This window comes from Callospermophilus lateralis, chromosome X, assembly GCF_048772815.1.
Source record: "Callospermophilus lateralis isolate mCalLat2 chromosome X, mCalLat2.hap1, whole genome shotgun sequence".
Lineage (NCBI taxonomy): Eukaryota > Metazoa > Chordata > Mammalia > Rodentia > Sciuridae > Callospermophilus > Callospermophilus lateralis.
The window spans coordinates 123882599-123904192 of NC_135325.1; the positions used below are offsets into that span (position 1 = coordinate 123882599).

The following is a 21594-nucleotide window of genomic DNA, read 5'->3' on the forward strand; positions in this document are numbered from 1 at the left end:
CACTCCACTATTGACTGGTGGTATTACTGGAGACAAATGTCATCTTTGTGATACAGCATCTCCATTTTTACTGGTGTAGGGAGTAGTCTGAGCCCCATGGTACCTAGCAACCTTCCAGCCCAAGTTATAGACTACAGTGATGGGCAAAGCAAAAGGAACAGGACAGAACAGAGGTATAGGTATAAGTCAGGGAATCTGTAAAGGTGCTCTTTCTTTTGTATCCTACTAGTTACTGAGGAAAGGGTACTTGGTGCATGCCTGGCAGGTCAGGGATTTATGGCTAAGACAGGGGAACAGATAAAAGTTTGGGTCATGGACTTTAAAACCTGAGCTGAGAACAAACTTGGACACCAAAGAAACCAACCACATCTTGAATGCTTTGCTGACATATTTATTTATATATTTCCCCTTTTCAGATGATGGTGACAAAAAGCAGATGGATCCCCTACCCTACCCACCCCCCATAAAATACAGACACAGATTTCATTCAGCATATACAAGCAGTGGGGCATGTCCAAATTCATCTCACTGGGTGACTAGAGCCAGGAGAAGTTTGATCTTGGGGGACAGTCTGAGCACCTCAGGCCCAAGAATTGAACAGGCCAATGCTGAGGGGATCCTGCCATTTTGGACCCTGCCACTGGGGTGCCAGCAGAGGTGATAGAATTGAATCATGGTGAACAGAGCTGCCTACCCCTGTCAAGTGATCTAAAAGGTGACAGTGGGCTCCTGAGTGGCTTCCAATGAGATCCACAGTCCCATAGAAATCTGTGCCTCAGGGTTCCCATCTGCATAGGGAGGATAAGAATCCTGCCCTAAAGATGTCACAGGGATGGCTATAAATGAGGCTCTAAATAGAAATGATTTGTCAAAAATAATTTGTCAAAAGTGCTTTGTCACGGTAAAGTGCCATAAAATTTAAGGGAATTCAATTGATTGTGATTGTGTGAGTGCCCCAGGGATAAAAGTGGACTGGCTCATGGGTCCAGGGACCAAGGAAACAGTCAAACTTGTAAACTGTGCCTGAGATGGGCACCTGCTGCTTCTGCTTCAAAAAAGAGCTTCCTTACTTTCTTGGCCCCAGGAAGTCACCAAGGCCTAGCACCTGGATCAGGGCTGGGAAAGTCACTGGGGAAGTTACAGAAAGAGTCACAAGGGTCAAAGTAGGAGGAGGAAGGTGGCATAAAAGCAGGGAATTAATTACTATTATCACACACAAAAATAGATAACCACTGGATGAAGGGCATTGGATTGGTAGTGCAGATGGAGGCTGGGGGAGAGGGATGTGTCACAGCAGCAGAGGAAGGGATACTGTCACAAAACAGGCCCACTTGCTATCTTCCCTCCTCCTAAAGAGTTAATTCCAGTGTCTGTCTATCTGCACAGGAAGGGTGGGTAGGGAGATTAAAACAAAAACACAATAATCTGTTTTAAGATTACATCCTCCTGATGTACTGCTGCTCAGCATCTTTAAGAATTGTCAAGAATAGGTGAGCAGCTTGTCTGTGCACTTTGAGGCAGAGGCCAGAGGTGGGCCCATAGCACCACAAAGGCAATAATGGGTTTCTGGAAAAAGGCAACGGTTGTCAGCACAGTTGGGAGAGAGCTAATCTGCTCATACATGGGCATGGTTTTAGGGAGCTAATTACTGAGAACCTATGATTTTTAAGACTGAGCATCATGAATGCTCCTTGAAAAATAGAGATGTGGGCTAGGTTACCTGAAAGGGGCTGCTGAGGAGACTGAGTGAAGGGGCCAGTGTGAAGAGGCCAGCAAAGACAAACTGTCCACAGGCTTATATTTGGGGAACAGGGAAGAAAAGAGAGGTGCTCCTACTGCTACTGTCTTTCATCTCCCTTGGCAAGGGTCTTGGGACTTCCTAGGGAAATGGGGAGGCTGCCCCACAGGGTACCAGTTGGCACCTACAGGTTAAGGCAAATAAGCCAGTAGAGCACATTGAAGAAGAAGAAGGAGACTGGGAAAAGAACTTGAGAATAGTCATCCAGGCGGTAGATGTGGATGCAGAGGCGGCCCTGCTGCCAGGTACTGCCCTGACAATCGGGGATCATGCAGAAATACTTCTTGAAACCCTTGTTGCACTCATCACAGCACCTGATGCACATGTTGCGGGGACCCTGGGGGATACCTGGGCTGGGGGGCCACTGGGCTGAGCTAGACAGGTGTTCTTCTCCATCACTTCCTTCAGAGGTAACAATCTCACACACAAACGCTTCCTGCTGCTGGCGGACATGGGCGCGGGCACGAGCACAGGTGTGGGAATGGGCACGGCTACCGAGAGGAGGCTAAAAAGGACGGGGGGGAGTAGATGACAGTTAAGGGAATGCATGTCAAGCTTAAGAAGAACTGCCAAAGGATTTGATGGAAACTCTTTCCTTGGCACTCTGTTTCTTAGCCTCCCAGGACACCCAACATCACATTAGTGGCTTGATTTCCCTGACCAACCCCATAATCCCCATCACCTGGGAAGCTGGCCACCCATGTGTCATAACCCTAGTGCCCTTGCTGCTACAATTCCACACTCCAAAGCCTTGCCACCACTCCCATACCCAGGTCATACATGGCGGAGTTTCGGAGAAGCATGGGCTTTCGTCTGGTTGTAGGTTAGGAAGTTGAGTGCAGCAAACTCCACCAGAGCACAGAAGCAGAAGATAAAGCAGATTGCAATATAGAAATCCAAGGCTGTGATATAGGAGATACGTGGGAAATTCTTACGAGAAAAGGTGCCTAGGGTGGTCATGGTAAGCACAGAGGTGATGCCTGCAAGAGCAAGGAATAAAGGGAGGCTAAGCTCCTGACCCATATATTACACACATAAAGGACACCACAAGAAGGTAATTCTTTGTGCTGATCAAGGTAAGTCACAACTACATGCCTATGCTTATGCCCACCTTACTCTTACCTAAAGAGGTCCTGGCTGGGGCAGACTCCTTCTTGATCCAAAAGGAAACCCAAGAAAGCATCGTGGTCACAGAAGAAGGGACGTAGTTATGAAAGGCAACAAAAGCAAAACGCCTGCTCACATTAAAGAAGAACATCATGACCATGAATTCGCCTGAAAGATATAAAAAACCCATTTTATTACAGTATTGATGCGATGTACAGTAAGATATGCACATTAAAGTTCCCATTATCCTTATGGAATTCCCTGCCACTGTCCTAGGACAGAGACATCATTTCAGTGCAACACACATAGGACCAGAGGACAGACTTAGTGCAATACCCATGATCAATTGAGAACTAAGTTAAAGCAAGAATATTAACTACTTGTTAGTCCACTGTCCCACTCCCCAAATCTGTCTTTCCAGGGTATATGAAAGGGAAAAAAATCAGTCCTCTTCATATCAGTGCCAAGGAGCTGATGTCCAGATGGCTGGCTGAGGCATTCATTCCCACTGAGTGAGTATACCCATGTGTAGTCCATAGTACCACAGCATGACACCTAGATTGATGGCCCTCATAACATATTTTCTCAAGAAACGTGCTGAGGATAGTGTGCTGTAATGGAGAAAGGGCAGAATACTTTTGGCAAAAGCACAGAATGCACATTTGCTGCTCTACTGGTGGCCAAAAGCAAGTGCTCTCCTTCCTCCCCAAACTCTATTCCATGAGCTACAGAATCAAGACTTCACTCTGTCAGCTAACATTAGAAGCCCACTGTCAGCCCTTTTGATGTCATGTCTGCAGAGGACACATCTACAAGATGAACTGAGGTTGTCACATTCACTTGGGTATTGCATCCTGCTGTTGCTCTCACCTCTAACAACAATGGCTCCTATAGAACCAGATGAGAAACTACATCTCCAGTGATCATTTTCTGCTGCACTCTTCGTGCTACCTTATGCTTTGAAACAACTGTTCCAAACACTCTGAAGGTTATCATGACTCCACAACTTGTTGGGTTTTTCTCTGAGCCCAGAACATTACTTTTCATTCTCAACATCCCACTGGATTTGTAATAGCTCTAATCTTGGCTCCTTTGTGAAGCTGATCTTCAAACTCCCACCTCAGTGATGCTATAGAATTCCTCCTTGTCCTTGAATTAAGTAGGCTTTTAAATTCCTCCAAGGCGGGACTCATGTAGGCCCTGCAGCTTAGCCCCTACCCATCCAAGTCTGAAACGGCCAGTGGATGCTCAGTGATCCTTGTTACTGCCAGGCAACAGATTTGGAAAGCAGACCAGAACATTAACCTATCCATTAAAGGGAGGTCCCCTACCCAGAAGGTATGGGTGAGTTGGAGCTGTATGAGAGCAACCTTTCTTTCCTACTCACCTTGGCAGCACTGACACTCAAGGAGCAAGACTTCTCAGATTCTCTGGAAAAATGCAAGGAAGTGGCCTGGGGTCAGTGGAAGACCTGTTTCCAGAGTAGTAGCTTTGGGGTTAGAACTCCAGAATGGCATGAGGGACCATCTAACACTTGCCTACTGGCAAGTATGTATTGATCAAATTCCTCATTCTCTTGCCCTGGGGTCTTGACTACAATTTAAGACTCCTCTAATTGGCTACAACTCTGCCCCCTGAAAAATAGTTGAGTTTATATATGTTGATTGCAAAGGAGATTTGTTATTCTATTGCACTTGTCTACTTTATAATTTACTATGGTCAGAGGAGAACCTTCTCTACTTATCAAGAGATGGAATTTTCATTTTGGAGGTCAAGAGAAGGATACCAACATACACTGCCTACTTCACAAGAAACACAGAAACATAGGTAAGTGAAGAAAGATATTTGGAGTTGAAGACCCAAAGCAAAACAAAATTAAAGATGCTTTCTGCTCTCTAAACCTGCTATCATAGAGACACAATTAAAAAGACTGTGTCAACCCAAAGCTTTGAAGAAAAAGGAAAAAAAAGAAATGAGGGCTGTACAGACTACAATAAAATATGATACAGGGCTGCAATGATATTACTGGTCTTTTAATGTTGACCTCTTAAATAGTACTTGGACTTAATGTAAGTCAGATGGTTCTAGGGGAAAAGAACTAGGTCTGATAGTTAGAAGTTCCAGAGATTACAATTTCAGATGAACATGGAGGGTTTCCAATGGGCAGAGCTATGTAAAAAAGGAAGAAACCTCCTTAGAAGATACTGAACTCCTTCTGATCACTAAAAGATTCCAGTAGAGGCTCAACAACCATCAGTAGAGGATGATTTACTCATGAGGTTTTGAGACCCTCCTGAAGTAGAAATTCTCTGGCTCAAGGCCCAGGATGGCCTGAGTAGCATGCTATCACTGTGTTTTGAACCCTGAGGAGACGAGCACAGAAATCTGCTGCAGAGAGAACTTCCCTAAGGGCTAACCAGAAGAGTTTGAGACCAATTACAAAGATAACTTTGACACTGGAGAAACTGTGGATCAAGAACAATCTTCAGCAGAAAAGAAAGAAGACCTCCACTTTTCTTCCCAAGAACCATCCTCTCCTCCCAAGGAGAGCTGGTGCTTACCTACTGTTATTGCTTTGGTGATGATCCTGGCTCTGGGGCTTTGTAGTCACTAGGGCACCATTTTGAATCAATGTACAACCATCTACTAAACGGAACCACTAGTGACTTGAAAGCCCCTGAGCCTTGTTTTCTCTGCCACTTTTGATGATGGGTATCCACCTACCTGGAGAAACTGAGATGCAGAAAGCTAAGAGGCAGGCCCATGGTTAGCTGGCAGAAGAGCAGGGATCTCAAGTTGAAGACAGTAAAATTGCTTCCCCAGGAGCCCCAGGAAAAAGGAAAGTAAGGCAGCCCTCGGCACCTGCCTAGTACTGTGCAAGCAAAGCTTCAGCCAAGTGAGCATGAGCTGTCCTTCACTCAGTGACCAACTCAGTGAAGCAAGAGACAGTGTTCTGTCTAGCGACAAGGAAGCAACACAAAATGCTTCCCATGACAAATGGCTGGTTGGTGACTTGCTCCATCAACATTCTGGAAACGATGAGGGCATGCCCTGAACTTGGTCAGTACGTGTGAAGAGGGTTTCCAGGAATGCTCTGGGAGCTACCCTTGGCTCCTCATTCAGATCACCTAGGAACACAAGCAAAGATGCTTACACCTAATTGGGAGCTGAAAGTTAGGAGACCCAGAACCCTCCCCTTTCATCCTTCTTAGTGGAAAGATCAGAAAACCAATGATTTACAAGTCTACAGTGAATCTGCCATGAAGCCTTTAACAGCAAATTGTATTTTCCATAGCTGCTCCTTTAAGACTAAAGTCAGTGTAGCAGCCATCGTAGCTGCTGTAACTCCCTCCAGACTGCCCCATCTTTTGTCTAGATGTCATTAGACCTCTAGCCTCTACCTCCCATTAGGGCAGACCCTGCTTCCCATTCAATCAGCTCAGACTGGTTCTGGATATGAAGAAATCACATGAGCACCATTCCCCAAAGTCATCCAAGGAGGTCAGTGTTTCAACAAAGCCCTTGAAACTGAGGGGTCTGCATGACAAAACTAATTGCAAATTGTGAGAACAACAAAACTTTACTTACCTAAAGTCTCAGGGGACTTGGCAAAGCACTTACTTCTTTGCAGATGAGACTGAGACATACTGACAAAGTCTCAGTTTCCTCTGCAAACAGTTGTAAGTGCTTAGCATTTACAAGACAGGAGCCATGTTTCTGCGGTACTTCCACAGGATGTTACAACAACATTTGTACAGACAGCATTCTCCAGTCAGCCCTACCACCCTCCTGGGCTTCTGCCTAGCCCTGGCTCCCATGGAACACTTACCAGCTGGGGTTGAGATAGTTTCAGTTTTGTTGCTCACTCCTGTAAAATCAAACTGGAAGAGCTTCCAGGAGTTCTTTTCATTGATTTCAAGCTTGAAATTGTCCCACTTGTAGATCATATCACTTTTAGGATAGGAAACTGGAAAGCAACATGGGAAGGAGGTTCACATCAGACTGGGAAGCCCAGCAGAGCACCCCACCAGTATGGAGTTAGCCTGATTAATGCCTCAGAGTCCTGACTCTGGCCTCACCAGCTCTTGGAATTTGCCTCTCTTACCTGGTTGGTGAGGTCCATTCGATAAGTACATTTACCGAGCATTCCTTAGAACCAAGCCCTGGGCTGCAAATACAGAGATGAACAAGGCATGAACCCTGCTCAAGTGTTCACATTTCATTGAGTAAAACAGCTGTGATTTTTTAACTGCTCTGGAAAACCTCTCCCCATGGAGCAGGGAGAAAACAAAGTTGGGAAAGATCACTTTGGTACACACTCAGAAAAGATGTCATAGAACAGGTAACATTCTGTTAAGTCTTGAAAGGCAAGTAAACATTATCTACATGGATGAGGCTGAGGGGTGAGGAGCAGCACAGAAAGGTGAAATGCTTAGTTTATTGCAAAAATAGCAAAATTTCAGGAAGGCTAGCTTAAAGAGGATGAGTTGTACAGGAGGAGGTAGGAGGAGCAAGTTCACCAAGAGCCTTGAGGGTCGTTTTAAGGTCCATGAGAGTTAAGAAATGATTCAAAATGAAGAAGTGACCTGGCCTAGATAAGACTTCCACTAGGTCACTCTGGTTCCTATGTGAGCAGAGCATGTTAGCAAGTTGGCCAGTTATGAGGGGGATGAGTGCAGTAATCCAAGCACAGCAAAATGAATGAAGGCAGGAGTCAAAGCTGTGACAGCCAGGATGCAGAGAAATAGAAGCAATCAATAGAGATTTGGGAGGGAATACCAATAGGGTGTATAGATTGATTAGGTATAGGAGGTTAGGGAGAGGGAAGCATCAGTGTGGTTGGCTTGGACAACTTGGGTGGGTGATGGTGCCCTTTAATGAGACAGATGAAAACAGAAGCAACACATTTGTTTTGGAGGTAGGGGTTGGGAGGAGACAATTTAGTTTTGACATGTTCAATTTTAACATGAAGATGATGCAAAAGTCCAACTGGAAGATGACAAAGACCTAAACTCAGATAGTGAAAATGGAAGGTGAAGAGAAGCAGACATACTTGAGATACACTTTAGAGGCAGATGGTGGACTTCAGGGGGGTGCAAGGGAGAAGGAGGAATACAACATAAGGCCCAGGTGGAGCAACACAGAATTGTAGGCAGGAAAGGAGATGAAGATGGGGAATGTAGGATGGAGACTCTGCACAACCTTGGCACCATCTCAGCAGAAAAGCAAAAGCAGAAAAAAATGCAAAGGGCAAAGATGAGAAAAAGAAGGGCCCAAAATATCTCTGGGTCCCCAGAAACCTAAGAAGGTACTCACAGCTAGAGAAAGACAGAGGGCAAGAGTGAGAATCCATTGGGAATTTGAACATTTGGAGTGAACATCCCGCCTCAATGGTCATCCTGGAAGGGAGAAAGGAGCCTCATTAGGCAGGCTCTGAGAACTTAGGTAACCACACAACTTCGATCTTGGGGCCACCACCATTGATTGGCAACAGTAGAATTTAAGACAAAAAGTTCAAAGTAGAGAAAAAAAAGAGGAAGAATAGCTTGAGTGTATCTGATTAATTTGGGCTCCATCATCAGAAAAGTGTATGGACCAACATAGACGGACTTCCATTTCTTGCTCAAATCAGTTCCCATAACCTGGAAACATTCTCATATTCTGTATTACCTTCCCATCCCAACACCCATGTCAAATAACCTTCTTCCAGGCATTTCAATATCTAGCCTGGTTTCAGTTACCTTTTCAATCGCTGTGTTGCTGCTCCGCCTGGACAATTCCACCACCGTGGACGTGTCTTTACATCCAGTGTCCACTTGGGATGGAATTGTCCAGGCAGTGCAGTCATACTGGTACATTCTAGTTGAAGAGCCAAATAACTGGGTACCAGTCCCAACTCTGCAAAAAACTTGGTGTGCAGCTTTAAGCAACATCTTTTTGTTTTTGAGGCCTTGGTGTCTATTTCTGTAAATGAAGAGGTGGTGCACATGGTCTGGGAAAGCTGTACAGGCCCTTCAGAATATCATTCAGGATGAAATCTTTGCCCATGTTTCTTTGGCTAAAATTTCTAGAAGGGGAGGGTGAATCCCATGAGGTGAGATGCCAGAGGCTTGACATACCTAATTGTGTACAACACCTTGCCATCCTTGTGGATGCGGACCATCTGGTTGGGCATGGTGATCTCATGCTCTTGGGTCCTCTTAGAATTCCTAAAAAAGGTGTCCGGGATCCACAGCTGGCTCACCACATTGCCATTCAGAACAAGAGTCTCAAAGGTGTCATTATAACGAAGGCGTTCATCATACCACGTCTGGAGGAAGATGATGTCAATGGTGTATTCCTGGCAGGAAGGACAGAAAACCACATACTTGGGGCTGAGCACACAAAGGACATCCACATGCAAGTATATTGTGTTTCACTCTCTAACCTGGAATCCTAAAGCCAATGTGATGATATATATAGAGAGAGCACTGGACCAGGAAGCAGGAGTGGAATAAGGTCCATCCTCTCTTCCCAGGAACACTTCCAATGTCATGACCAGAAAAGACTCAGAAGGTACCAATTCAAATGATCCCAGCCAGGTCAGTCATGCCTTGCTTGATCACCCTAACAAGGAGATCTAGGTCCCCACATCATGAGGCAGTTAACACATAGCAGAACAACAGAAAGGCTTGCCTTAAAATGGAGCAGACAGAACAAGTCTTATTCCTGCTCCAAAGAACACATCTCCAGAAATGGCATTTCATTGGTGCTAAGATGCCCTTCACCCACATTTTGGAAACTAGGACACATCTTATAATTGATACATATTTGAAATGCAGCATTTCTCCTTGGTTTAACGAACTGTGATTTAAATTGTACATCTTAAATGAAAGGCAACTTTGAATCAAGGAAAGGCACTTGAAGATTGCAATAATGTCCTTCTGAGTTGTCTTTTTTTTAGAGTAGACATTCATGACTAAAAGCTTTCAACTTCTTCAACCTAAGTAGTTATTTTAATATTAGATTTGTAAGGACTATATAGATGACTCTTTTTTGCCAAATGTAACAATATTCTTAAGCTTTCAAGGGTCCATAGGTATCTTGTAGAACTTGGTCCACAGTACTACTGCTCATTTTGCACTGTGTTTACAAGATCAAGCATTATATTCTGGAATGATTCTGCCATTTGCAAAGAATGTGTTGCCCAGTAGAATGGTAAACATGACTGCAGTCCATACCATACAGCTGAATAAAAATGAAATGTAGAGTTTCCTCCTGGTCATATCATAGTAAAGACTACTGAATGAATGTCATTGAATTAAGGAAGATAATGGTTTCCATGTATATAGAAAATCAATATCATTCCAACAATGGTGTGTGTGAAATTTGGTGATCTTTAAAGGTCTATGTTACCTCTGATGTTCTGGATTTTAGAATCCTTATCAGCACATGCTTTATGGGATAAGATGTATGTTGGGGTAATCAGTTTTTTTTTTCCAATTAGTGACATTACAAACAACTGAATGTGCCCTAGAAAGTGTTCCAAGGGAATATGGAAGGAGATCTGTTCATCTCTAGTGGTAGGTAGTCCCACTTTATTTTTTCCTGTAGAACTATTTTCACTTATAATCAAAATTTTAAGTAAATGTTCATGTGACCTTACATATTTACCCTCCATCTCCTTTATTAAGTGGTGGGAGGGGACTGAAAATAATTTATAAATGACTCAAACTGCCATGTGTCCAGAGTTGACATTGTGACCCTTCATCTACCAGTAGACAATGTCATTGATAGACCCATGTCATTGATAGACCCTCTGGCATCCTCCTAAGTTTGCACAGAGAAAAGCAGCATAAAGTTTGACTGTAGGAGTTTTCTATTTCCTAGAAGAAAGTAATATTCCCAAATCACTAACAGTGTAGGAAGACACACTTCATCTAGAAACAGGCAGGCACTGGTAGCTTAATTGCATGGGTTGGGCTCAGCACCTCATCGTGCTCACATAGGGCTGTGGAGCTGTGACCCCATCCAAATCAACACACTCTAAATACCCACATTTCCACAGCAAATCAATGTTCCCAGCTCAAAACCATTTAAAAATTTTAAAAGTACACACACCTCTGGTTGTATACAGCAAAGTTTCCCCTGACAGCTTTTATTTGGGAAGCACAGATGTTAATTAACCTCAATCCTTCATTCCCCTGAATTATATTAAAAAATGAAGTGCTTTGAGTCACAAGAGAAATGTCTATATAGTCTGACATTTTTTAAACAAGAATCTTTTTTTTTTGCTTTGCTTTGTGTTTCATATCAAACAAGTGCCTGTAACCTTTGAATGCGTGTGTGCATATGCATAGATATACACATGTTTATTTGGTCTCCAGATACTGTCGGTTCCATAAAGTGTTAAACATCAAGAAGAATGTTTAATAGGACAAAGTATGAATAGCCAGATACTTGCACCCCTGCTATAGAAAACAGATTGCAATAGAACTGCAAGCAACTTGAACAGCAAGTACCAGAAGTACATAACGGCAGAACTCTAAGGGCTAGCCTACCTTGTGTATTTTACAGGTAGAGAAACAGGCTTGGAGAGATAGGGAACTGTCCAAAGTCCCAGTCAAAGGCAGCACAATGGCTTTGCCACTCAAAGCACCATGACCTTGCCCTAGGATGGCCCTTACTTGCCCCCAATCCCTTTGAATATCAAGGTTCAGTTTTCTTCTGCAGAATCCCCATGTCCTTTCTTTGAGTTCCTTTGTATCAAACAATAAATACCAGCCAGAAACCCACAACACTGGAGGCCAGTAGAGCCCTGAGGAAAGAGATCAAGAAAATTCCTGCTGCCCAAATTGATGGAAGCCAGAAAAAGAAGGAAAAACTGAGAATGTTCTCTGGAGTATGTCAGGGAAGCAGACAGAAAGAGGTGGCAGAGGCTGGCTTCCATTAATGTGGGAGCCCTTGACCCTGTCCCATGCCATCGCACCCTGCCTGCCTTCAAATGGCCTTCAAAGTGTTTCCACATTACCAGTGACTGGCACTTCCAACTTGGCCAGCAGGGTCTCCTTCATAGCCAGGCCACATAAACTGCTTGACAACCGGTGGGAAGCCTTCCCCTCCATACTCATGCTGCGCTCAAAGTCTGCTAGAAAGTGTTCCAAATGAGAATTTAATTTCAATTTAACAAGACACCAATTTTAAGTTCTTTACACATCAACCAGTAACTAATGTTTCCATTTTTCCCCAGTTTGACAAGGGAGGTTGGGGATGTACATTTCTTTTAGCTCAGCTGAAACTAGAAATTTAGTATTTAAGAATTGGCTTAATTAGAATCACCTACAATAATTTCCACAGCAAGAAATAGTGTCAGCAACAGTCAGTCCCAGATTGGTCACTGCCTTTTAAACTCATACTGGGTGTTTTGAAAAGTTTAGCTAGGAGACTGGCAGAAGCAATTTATTAAAATCCACCTGCCATGGGCTCAGGTTTCTTTCCCTATATTTTTTACATAATTGACCAAAGAGTGCTGAAACTCCCCTTAAACAACTATACTGACAGCATAATTAACACTGGGACTCACAATATTACTGATGGGCTCAGTTGCCACAAATATTAAGATGGGATCCTTAATGGTAGCTTTGGTTGCCAAACAGACTGTCATGAGGATTCAGAGACAAGAATGCTTCGAATGCTGGCAAGTTCTGTGGCAGAGACAATCATTAAGTGCACCAGGGAAAAGTAGACTATATAACAACAGGAACTTCCCACAGCTTTCAAGAATGATTTGGAACTAGGTAGAAACTGAGAATTCTAAGGGAAATTTAATACCACTTGAGGGTTTGGAAGTTTCAAAAGGCACTTTGGCCTAGACTAAAGCACCACCTTGCTCGCCAAAGAAAACCAAACTGTTGGTTCCCATTTTGGACCAGTTCTCTGTCCCACATCAAGTGTGGTGACTGCTGGGCTATTAGACTGTACCCTCTGAGCTTGCCAGTTATCAGCATTTCCTGGCACCTCAGGTAAAGCTGGTGCTGGCAGCATTAACAGGTGTGGAACAAAGACAGATGGGACAATCAGCAACTATGAGTAGGGCTACTGCTGCTCTGCTACCACAAGAATGCTTGTGGATGATAGATTTTGATTTCCCCAAATTATATCTTAAACAAATTGTGAATATTTTAGCCACAATTTTTCCAGTACTCAATCAGTTTTACAAGATGCTCATTCAGAAAAAACAGAACAAAGCAACTTAGGAACATTTGCTCCATTTATCAATGTTTATGTTCTCTCTACTTAGTCAAAGAATTTAGCCACTGAGTGGAGGTGGACAACTTAAAAAGGAAGGAACAAGCCAGCTTGCTGGTATTTAGACTGGCACACTAAAAGATAGGGGCCAAAGACTGGTACAAGATAATACACTGAGCCACTTTCTCCACCCTCAACCAATAACCTCAAAAGTCCACTTCCTATTAAAAGTAGAGAGTGGCTAAAATGGTGGGACCACAAGACCTCAACATCTGGCTCTTGCTCTAACAGGAACATAATGACCATTGGTTGTAGGCAGACTTCAAGATGAATGCCAACAATTTACCTCTTGGTGTTCATGTTCTTGTGTAATGCCTACCACATGACTATGGGCTGTAACTAATGGCTTGCTTCTAATGAACAGAATACAGTGGGATGTCACTCATAAACTCAGATTACAAAACACTGTGCCCTCAATTTTGAGCACCTTTTCTCATACTTTCTCGCTCAGAGGGAAATCAGCTGCTATACCGTGAGCAACTATTGGAAAGACCCAAATAGCACTGAGGAAAGCTTTTGCAACATAGGTAGAAAGGAATTGAATCCATCAACTATGGGAGTATGCTTGGGTGTGAACCCTCCCTCAACTGGTCTTTCAACTGAGACCTCAGTTCCAAATGACACCTTGACTACAGTCTTGTTAAGACCCTGAAACAGAAAACTCAGCCAGGCCATGCCTGAATTCCTAGAACATGCAAACTATGACGTAATGACTATTAGTCATTTTAACACACTATGTTTTGGGGGTAATTTGTTACATAGCAATGCATAAAAACACTGTGCTTTAAGAACCAAATTGCCAAACACAGTATCACAGGGGAAGCTGCATTCTTACACTCACCTTTATAAACATTTCAATCTTCCATGAAGGTTACTTACTTTTAGGTGTCTATTTTCAAAGCCCATCTCAAAGGCAAGGCTCTGAACTCAAGACACATGGCGCTTGTTGGCTACTAGTGGGTATGTTAAAACAGTACACACCCTTGCCTATGCTTATGATGGAATTGGTTGCTATAGCCTTCCTCATTGTCAGGCTCTACAGATGTAAGTGGCTTTTGCAGAGCATCTGTCATAATTCTTTTGGTTAGCTAATATATACTGAGTCCTTGGCATACAGTTTGTAGTAGAGACAGGAAGGCAGATATAGAGCAAATAATTACCATGAAATTAGAGAAGATCAAGGTAAGTATAAGCTAGAAAAATGTGAGTATACAGAGAGGAATGTAGTATATGAAGAGAGCAATTAATAATCGTGAGAGTCAGGGAAGTTGCCATAAATAAGATGTCAACTGAGGTGTACCCTAAAGGAGAAGGTTTCTTGTTAAGTAGTTTTTTAGTTGTAGATGGACACAAAATCTTTATTTTTATTTGTTTATTTTTATGTGGTGCTGTGGATCAAACCCATGGTCTCACATGTGTGAGGCAAGCGCTCCACCACTGAGCTATAACTCCAGCCCAAGGAGAAGACTTTTGACAAGTAAGAAAGTAGAGCAACCACATCTCAAACTGGAAATTGCTGGGACAAAGGTTCAGCTCAGAGGTGCAAGGTGGTCTGGGAATGTCCATATTTTCTAGCGTGATCAGAGCATGTGGTCTCTGAAGGTGAACAGGAAAAGAGCCACAGAGGGCCTTGATTGCTGGACTGAGGGGTTGGACTGCATGCTCTAAGTAGGGTCAGGCCTTCAGGAGGCACATCATTAGGGAGACTGGCTTGACAGGATGATTGGGGTAGGTGGACACCTTTGCATATTTTAGGTGGGAGATGATAAAGGCTAAGTGACAACAGTACTGACACTAGGATGATACCAGTGGAAAAGGAGGGAAAGAAGGAACTAGAGCAAATTTAGAGACATGAGTATAGAACAAGAACTTGTGACTACAAATATAAGTCATACAAATAAGGATCAGAAAAAAAGAGCCATTCTGTTGTAGTGTTTTATTATTTTATTTTGAACAGAAGACTGGAAGACGTAATCATAGTTCTGAAGGTCCTCTTCAGGCAGCAAGGGACTTACCTTTTCCAACCCCATTCTCAAGTTAGCAATAGTTAAAATGTCTCCCTCCCTCCCCAAATAAACAAAACTCTTAGAGTTGTTACAGAAAAAATAGAGTAAGGAAGTACAAGTGGCAGGCCCCATAGATCATCCCCTGGGCTAGAAAATACTAAAACCAAAGGTCAGTACTCACCATGTCCAAGATGGAAAGAGGGCCAAGGCTATTGACGGAGACCTCAACAGTGACCACAGTGGGCTTCTCTATAAGGGAAACAGAAGTAGAAGACAATAAGTGATGAATAGGAGCATTGGGCAGGAGAGGGGTGGTCAGATACTAGGAAAGAGAACCAATTCTAGTTCTTATTTGTTTTATCATGCCATGAGTCAGCTCATATACTGTTAAGGGTTGAAAACACACCTTGAAGAATCAGTCATTTTATGGTTGGAAACCTGAGGGTGAAGAGAAGGAAAGAAATTTGATCAAGGTCAATGGCCTTCTTACACTAGAGTTAGTATTTCTTACCTGATGGGTAAGCAGCAGATGTTCCTATCTATGCACATGGCACCCTAATCTACACTTCAGGCCCAGGCTCCACTACTATGCCTACAACCCTCCTTTCCTCCAGAAGGAAAAGAATTTGTTCTGCTACTCACCACCAATGCCAGGGCGCAGTTTGTGGTCATAGTTACTCAGGATGGTGTTCAGGATGCGAGAAGCTTCTGGAAGTTTGCCAGATGAGCGCCCAATCACAGAGGCAGTAGGCTTTGTTTCTTCAGAGAGGAGCTTCCTGCTAGGAGGCTGGGGCTGGGGGCCATAGACGACAACATCACGGGTGGAGTCTTCATTCTCCAGGGCAGTCTGAGGTCCTTCAACCCTAGAATATACAAACAACAAATGAAGCTCTGCCTTCCACTCCATAGGGGCCCCAGCTGGTGACTCTTGAGACAGAAGCAAACGAAATATTTGTAATGCAAGGCTTAATTAGTAACTGTTAATGGAAAATTATGAGGCACTAACAGATTATACTGGTTAATTCAATTTAAATTTTGTTTCTCTTTGGGGACTTTCTATGCTATTTCTCTTTTATAATATTTTAGTTTTTTAACAAAGGGAATTTGGTATAAAATGAGGTGGGGGCATATTTTACAAGTTCTGGCCTGGGTTTCCTGGTTGTCTGAGCAGGACCACCTGGGAGGGAGGAGCAGGCTCAGGGCCAGGGCTACTGAGGAATGCTTGCAAAAGTTGGAACAGACTCTCCCAGAGAGGACCAGAAAATTGTGGGAATATTCTGCAGTTTTGTGGGTTTTTAATACTCACTGTGATGGGGGCAGGAGGTGGAGGAAGGAATACTCAAGAACAGATGTTATCCAGGAAATGATGGCCAAACAGGAGTCTGTCCTGAGGGCCACAGCCAGCAGCACAACAATAATAATGACAATACTACTGCAAATAAAGACGATTTTTTTTTAAAATTAAAAAGCCATCTTCTAAAGTATGAAACTCCTATGGTGTTTTGTTGGAAGTGAGGTTAGTACTTATTTTGCGGAGAGGTAGTAATAAATAATAAAGGGCCCCAGGGAGATGCAGAGGTTCTGGTCATATTCCAGTTCTTGACCTGGCTTTCCATACACCACTATGGTCATTTTCTGACAATTCATCAACTGTACACTTTTAATTTGAGCACTTTTATGTATATAGGTTCTAATTCAATAAAAAATAAATAAAATTAAAATGCCCCCTATGCTAATGTATGAATCTTATTTGGATCCTGGTTTTTAAAGGCAGGCTATAAAAAAGTCCTCTTTGTGTCACAATAGGAGAGCTTTGAACACTGTGTAGTTGAGGCCTAAATTATTCTTAACATGTTTGGCTTAATAATAGTCTTTCCTTATGTTTGTGATTTTTTAATGACTAAAACAATTACATATGAAGTGCTATGATGTCAGAGATTTGTTTCAAAGTAATCTAAGCCAGAAATTGTGGGTGGTAGGGGGGGCAGACAAAATAAGTGACTGTGAGTTCAAAAAATGATGAAGCTAATAATGGGTATGTGAATATTCAGTCTAATATTCCCTCTACTTCTGTGTATCTTTGAAAAATATAATTAAAAGCTTTTTTAAAAGCCATCAGTCCAAATTAATGTGGATGTTGGAAAGCAGGAGAGTGTTTTCTTTTGGGGAGGAGATTTACAGGGAGGGGACACTGCAAATGGGAAGTTGCTGCTAATGTTCTATTTCACCATCTAGGTGCTTGTTACATGAGCATGTTTACTTTGTGGAAATCCAGTGAGCTGTTCACTGATGATTTCAATGCTTTTGTATTTGCATATTACACTTCCAAAATGAGTTTTTTCAAAAAGGCATCAGGCAACTTTCTATGCAAAATAAGGGGTAAACAAAGCAGGAGACTTGGGCCCCTGTGTTGCAGACCAAAGGACTGCCAACTTGGGTTGCCAGATGCATTTTTCTGCAGTATTTCAAGCTCTCCAAATTGCTTAACTGGCATACAGATGTGCTAAGCTAGTGCCATTTTTTTTTTTTATGTCTGAAGTGGCTAATTCCTATTGTGGACTAGGAAAGAACTGGGCTTGGGAAAAGCAGTTTCCATTTTCAATTGCAATATCCAGAAGATGTCTTCTTCCCTGAGGCTTTTCAGTTCTTTTGGGCATGGGTGCCCCTCAGTCCTCTGAAGAGATAAGGGTCAGTGTTCTTTCTCTATCCCTGTCTTTCTCCCTCCCTCTCTCTTAGAGGGTGGAGGGAAAATGGAAGCCCGAGACCCTGTAAAATAAGCTACGTGGCTGGAAACATGGCTGGGAACATGGTGCAATCCTCCCAGATGTCTGAAATCTATCAACAGGAACCCCATCCCCCAGGTCTAACAGTGCAGAGGCAGAGAAAAATGCTATCAGTGGGATCACCAAAACCCTCCTGCCCCTAGGCTACATCTGCAAGGAAAATGATATCAGAGGGGCCTGAGGTTGCTTCAATCATGTAATTAGCTTTTTCCAGTTAAAACCAACAAACTAACAAATAAATAAACAATGTCATACTGGGATCTTTGGGGGTTAAGGAATGCCTGATAAGGCATACCTTTCTCCATCGAACCATTAAGCTCACTTTCACAGCTAGAAAAAACAAAAACTTGAAAAACATTCTACACTGGACTAGTGGGATTTTCCATGGGAGCTCTTCCTTCAAGTATCCACATCTCTCCAAAATGGAGCCAAATGTCTGCAAGTCCCTTACCCCAAAGCTGGTTGTGAGGGGGATGGGGGAAAGTGAGAAATAGTGCTGGATGTTTTTTTCCAAATCAGATCTTATTTTCATTTTACTGATGGAGAAACTGAGGCTTGGATGGAGGAAGAGCTGTGCACAAAGTTACAGAATTAATATGAGGCTGCGCATGGATCAGAGCAAGGTTCAGTAAGGCCCAGCACAACCCACTGTCACCTCCTCTTTCCTGACATCACAGGTTGCCATGCTGACAGTGTCTGCACATCAATTACTGCAGCCCTCCCCCTTGGAAGGGTAGTTTCTATCTCTCTGCTGTTTTCCTCTTATCCCCTTCTCTCCTTTGGCCCTCCCCCATTCAGCCATCTTTTGCCCCAGCCAGTCGCCATGTTAGCTGTCTCAACTAGTCCAAATCCCATCTAGAGGGATGTGGATGACTGGAAATTCCTAGTACGCATTCAGAAATATTTACCAAGCCCCTGATGAGGCCAACCCCACCCTAGGGCACCAGTGAGCCAGCAGGAATCCGAGTCCCTCCCCCAGGAGTTAACGCAACCTAGGGTGGGGAGAGAAGCCATCCCCTTCTTCTCAATAGATATAAACAAGACATAAGCCCAGCACCATGGAGACTTGAGAAAGCTCCACAGATCAGGAAACTCAGGAACTTGTGACAGTTCACACCCAGCAGGAAACTGTCTCAAAAACACGAAGCAGTCATGTTTCACCCCAAAAGCCAGAAATTGGAAACAAGCTTCTAGAAAAGTCCCAGGGCCAGGGCCAGGGCCAGGAGAAGGTGTGAAGGAAGAAGGCGACTTAGTGGAAACCTCAAGAGGGGAGGGAAGGAATGAAATCCAGGATCTAAACCACAGATCTCAGAGAGCAACATTCCTGGCCTCAGGCTCCAATCTGCCCTTGACCCAGCAGGGTGCCTAGGGGGTGAGGAAGGAAGGGGGGGGGCTGCGGCGGAGGAGCGTAGAGGACAGCTGCGGCGGGAACCCTCAGCATGAACCAAGGCTCATGCCTGGGACTGGCACCAAGAGGAGTGGCGGGATATGAAGCAAGTAAAGTCAGAGTTGCCTGGCGCCGTGCCCATACTCGATAGGCGCTCCGAGCGAAACCGTGAGCGAAAGAGAACAACTAGGCAACATTCAAACATTTTCGGCGCACTTACGCTCCCCCAGACCGCAAGCCACCTTCCCCCAGGTGGCGAAAGCCTGGCCTGGCTGGGCTGTTTCCCCCTCTCCCTGCGCAAGATTCTGCGAGGGAAAGAACACTGCTTCCCGGCCGCCACAGTGCACTGGAGGGAGGGAATCTGGGAACCCAGTGGCCAGGGAACAGGGGTACCATCTTCCTTCCTAGTTCCCCCTCAGCAGCCCGGGACGGCCGTCCTAATGGGAATCCAGCGGAGGCCGGTGCGCGTCGAGGGGACGCGGGGCCCGACTAGTCTGTGCGAGGGTCGGGCAAAGCGGCCGCTGGCTCGAGGAACACTGGGCTGCAGGGGTCCGGGGAGCCAGCTGGGCTCGCGGGGACAGGGAGCCGGGCGCGGAGGGCTCTTGGGTCCCGGGGATGGAGACTCACCTCGACTGGAGGAACAGGAATATGTTCAGGAGGACCAGAAGAACTTTCGGCAACATCGTGTCAGGGACTGGCGCGACCACCAGTGTGGAGGTCGCAACGCGCAGTCTGGCCGCACCAACAGCGTCGTGGAGGGTTTTGTTGCGCTCCAACTTTCACTCCTCCCACTCGCTTCGCCCCACCCCTCGCTCCCCACCCTGGGCCCGCCCCCAGCCCCCGATGGAAATCTCCGACGACGTGATCGCTGCTGCAGCGAGAGCGGCGGGTGGGGGGGGGGGCTGGAGCGGGCAGGGGAGAAGGAGGGAGCCCTGTCGCCAGAGCCCCCCCCCCCCGCCCCTCACCGCCACCACTGCGGCGCTGCCAGACAGCGGGGGGGGGGGGGGGGGCGGGAGGAGGGAGGAGGAGGCGAGCCAGCAGCGCTCTGGCGGGAGGAAGGGGGGGCGGGGGGAAGGCGGCCCATGGTTGTAGCCAGGAAGGCGGCTGCAGGCTGGACCAGGCATGAGCAAGATGGGAGACTAGGTGGGTTTTTGCCTCCTCTGCGACCCCCTTCAGCCCGCTGGCACAACGCAGGCTCCAACTAAGCCCTCAGGCCCTTCCTATCCACCACCTGTTGCATCCCATCCTTCCCTGGCCTCATGGATTTTCCCTGGTCTCACTCCACACCCAACAGTTCTTCAGAGCACATCTATTAGTCACCAAAGATAGCTGGACAACTCTTCACCTTCCTTGACACAGGGAAGAAGACAGATTTAGGAGTCTCCCAGTAAGTTCTGATCTAAGCTACTCCACAGAACAATTTCAAAGACATTTGAGGTCCAGAGAGTACCTGCCAACAGAGACTTAAGCAGAGACAGTCACTAGAAGATGTTTTTTGAACCCCATCGACATTGACTCAATGTGACCCATAGTTTAGTCCATTGACCACTGTGGCCTATGTGTCAGAGGGACTATCTGCAGTGAAGAGATCTTGGAAACAGCCTCTCCAAGACACTGTGGTCAAATCTTTCTGGAGACTTATCTCCAGATGCTATCAGAAGTCAGAAGACTCAGAGGCACCCCTGTTCGAGAGAATATGTCAAGAATCTCAAGCATCCTTGGACTTCATCTTTCCTACATAGACCCTACTGATTCTGATGGAAGACAAAATCATTGCAAGCTGATACCCCTTATTAGCCACAGCTTCACCTCTTGCTCTAGAAAGGGCTGTGTGCACCCCAGTTTGCATGGTAGCTCCACCTCAGAAAGGCTTTGCTGTACCATGCTAATCTAATACACCATTTCCACTGCCCCCCACCACCATATCTCTCTGCTTTGTCATCTTCACAACACTGTCATCTTCACAACACTGCTCTCTAACTGATGATATTCCTGGGCATTTCTTTGTGAGCTTATTTACAATGGATCTCCCTCACTGAGGTAATTCAGTGACAAACATACACATGCACATGCATATGCACACACAAAAAATTTGTCTATATAGTCATGCTGCATAACCATCCAACCTACCAGGAGTTGGGGCTCCCTTCAAGTCTGGGACAAGAGAGAAATTCCTGCACGACACATTTAGGCATCTTTGTATTCACTTCCTAGTTCTCTGTCAGA

The 21594-nt window shown here is 44.8% G+C and overlaps 1 protein-coding gene across 1 annotated transcript; it reads right to left on the minus strand.

The window, feature by feature from the left end:
- Nucleotides 1-469: 469 nt before the first annotated feature.
- On the minus strand, nt 470-20063 carry Gabre (gamma-aminobutyric acid type A receptor subunit epsilon). Its single transcript, XM_077106837.1, has 9 exons — nt 19996-20063; nt 15841-16061; nt 15380-15447; nt 9025-9245; nt 8222-8304; nt 6735-6872; nt 2921-3073; nt 2579-2778; nt 470-2303 (listed from the first exon to the last, which is right to left on the minus strand). Exons 1-9 carry the CDS (start codon nt 20049-20051, stop codon nt 1923-1925), a joined length of 1521 nt encoding a protein of 506 aa, XP_076962952.1. The 5' UTR covers nt 20052-20063; the 3' UTR covers nt 470-1922.
- Nucleotides 20064-21594: the final 1531 nt, after the last annotated feature.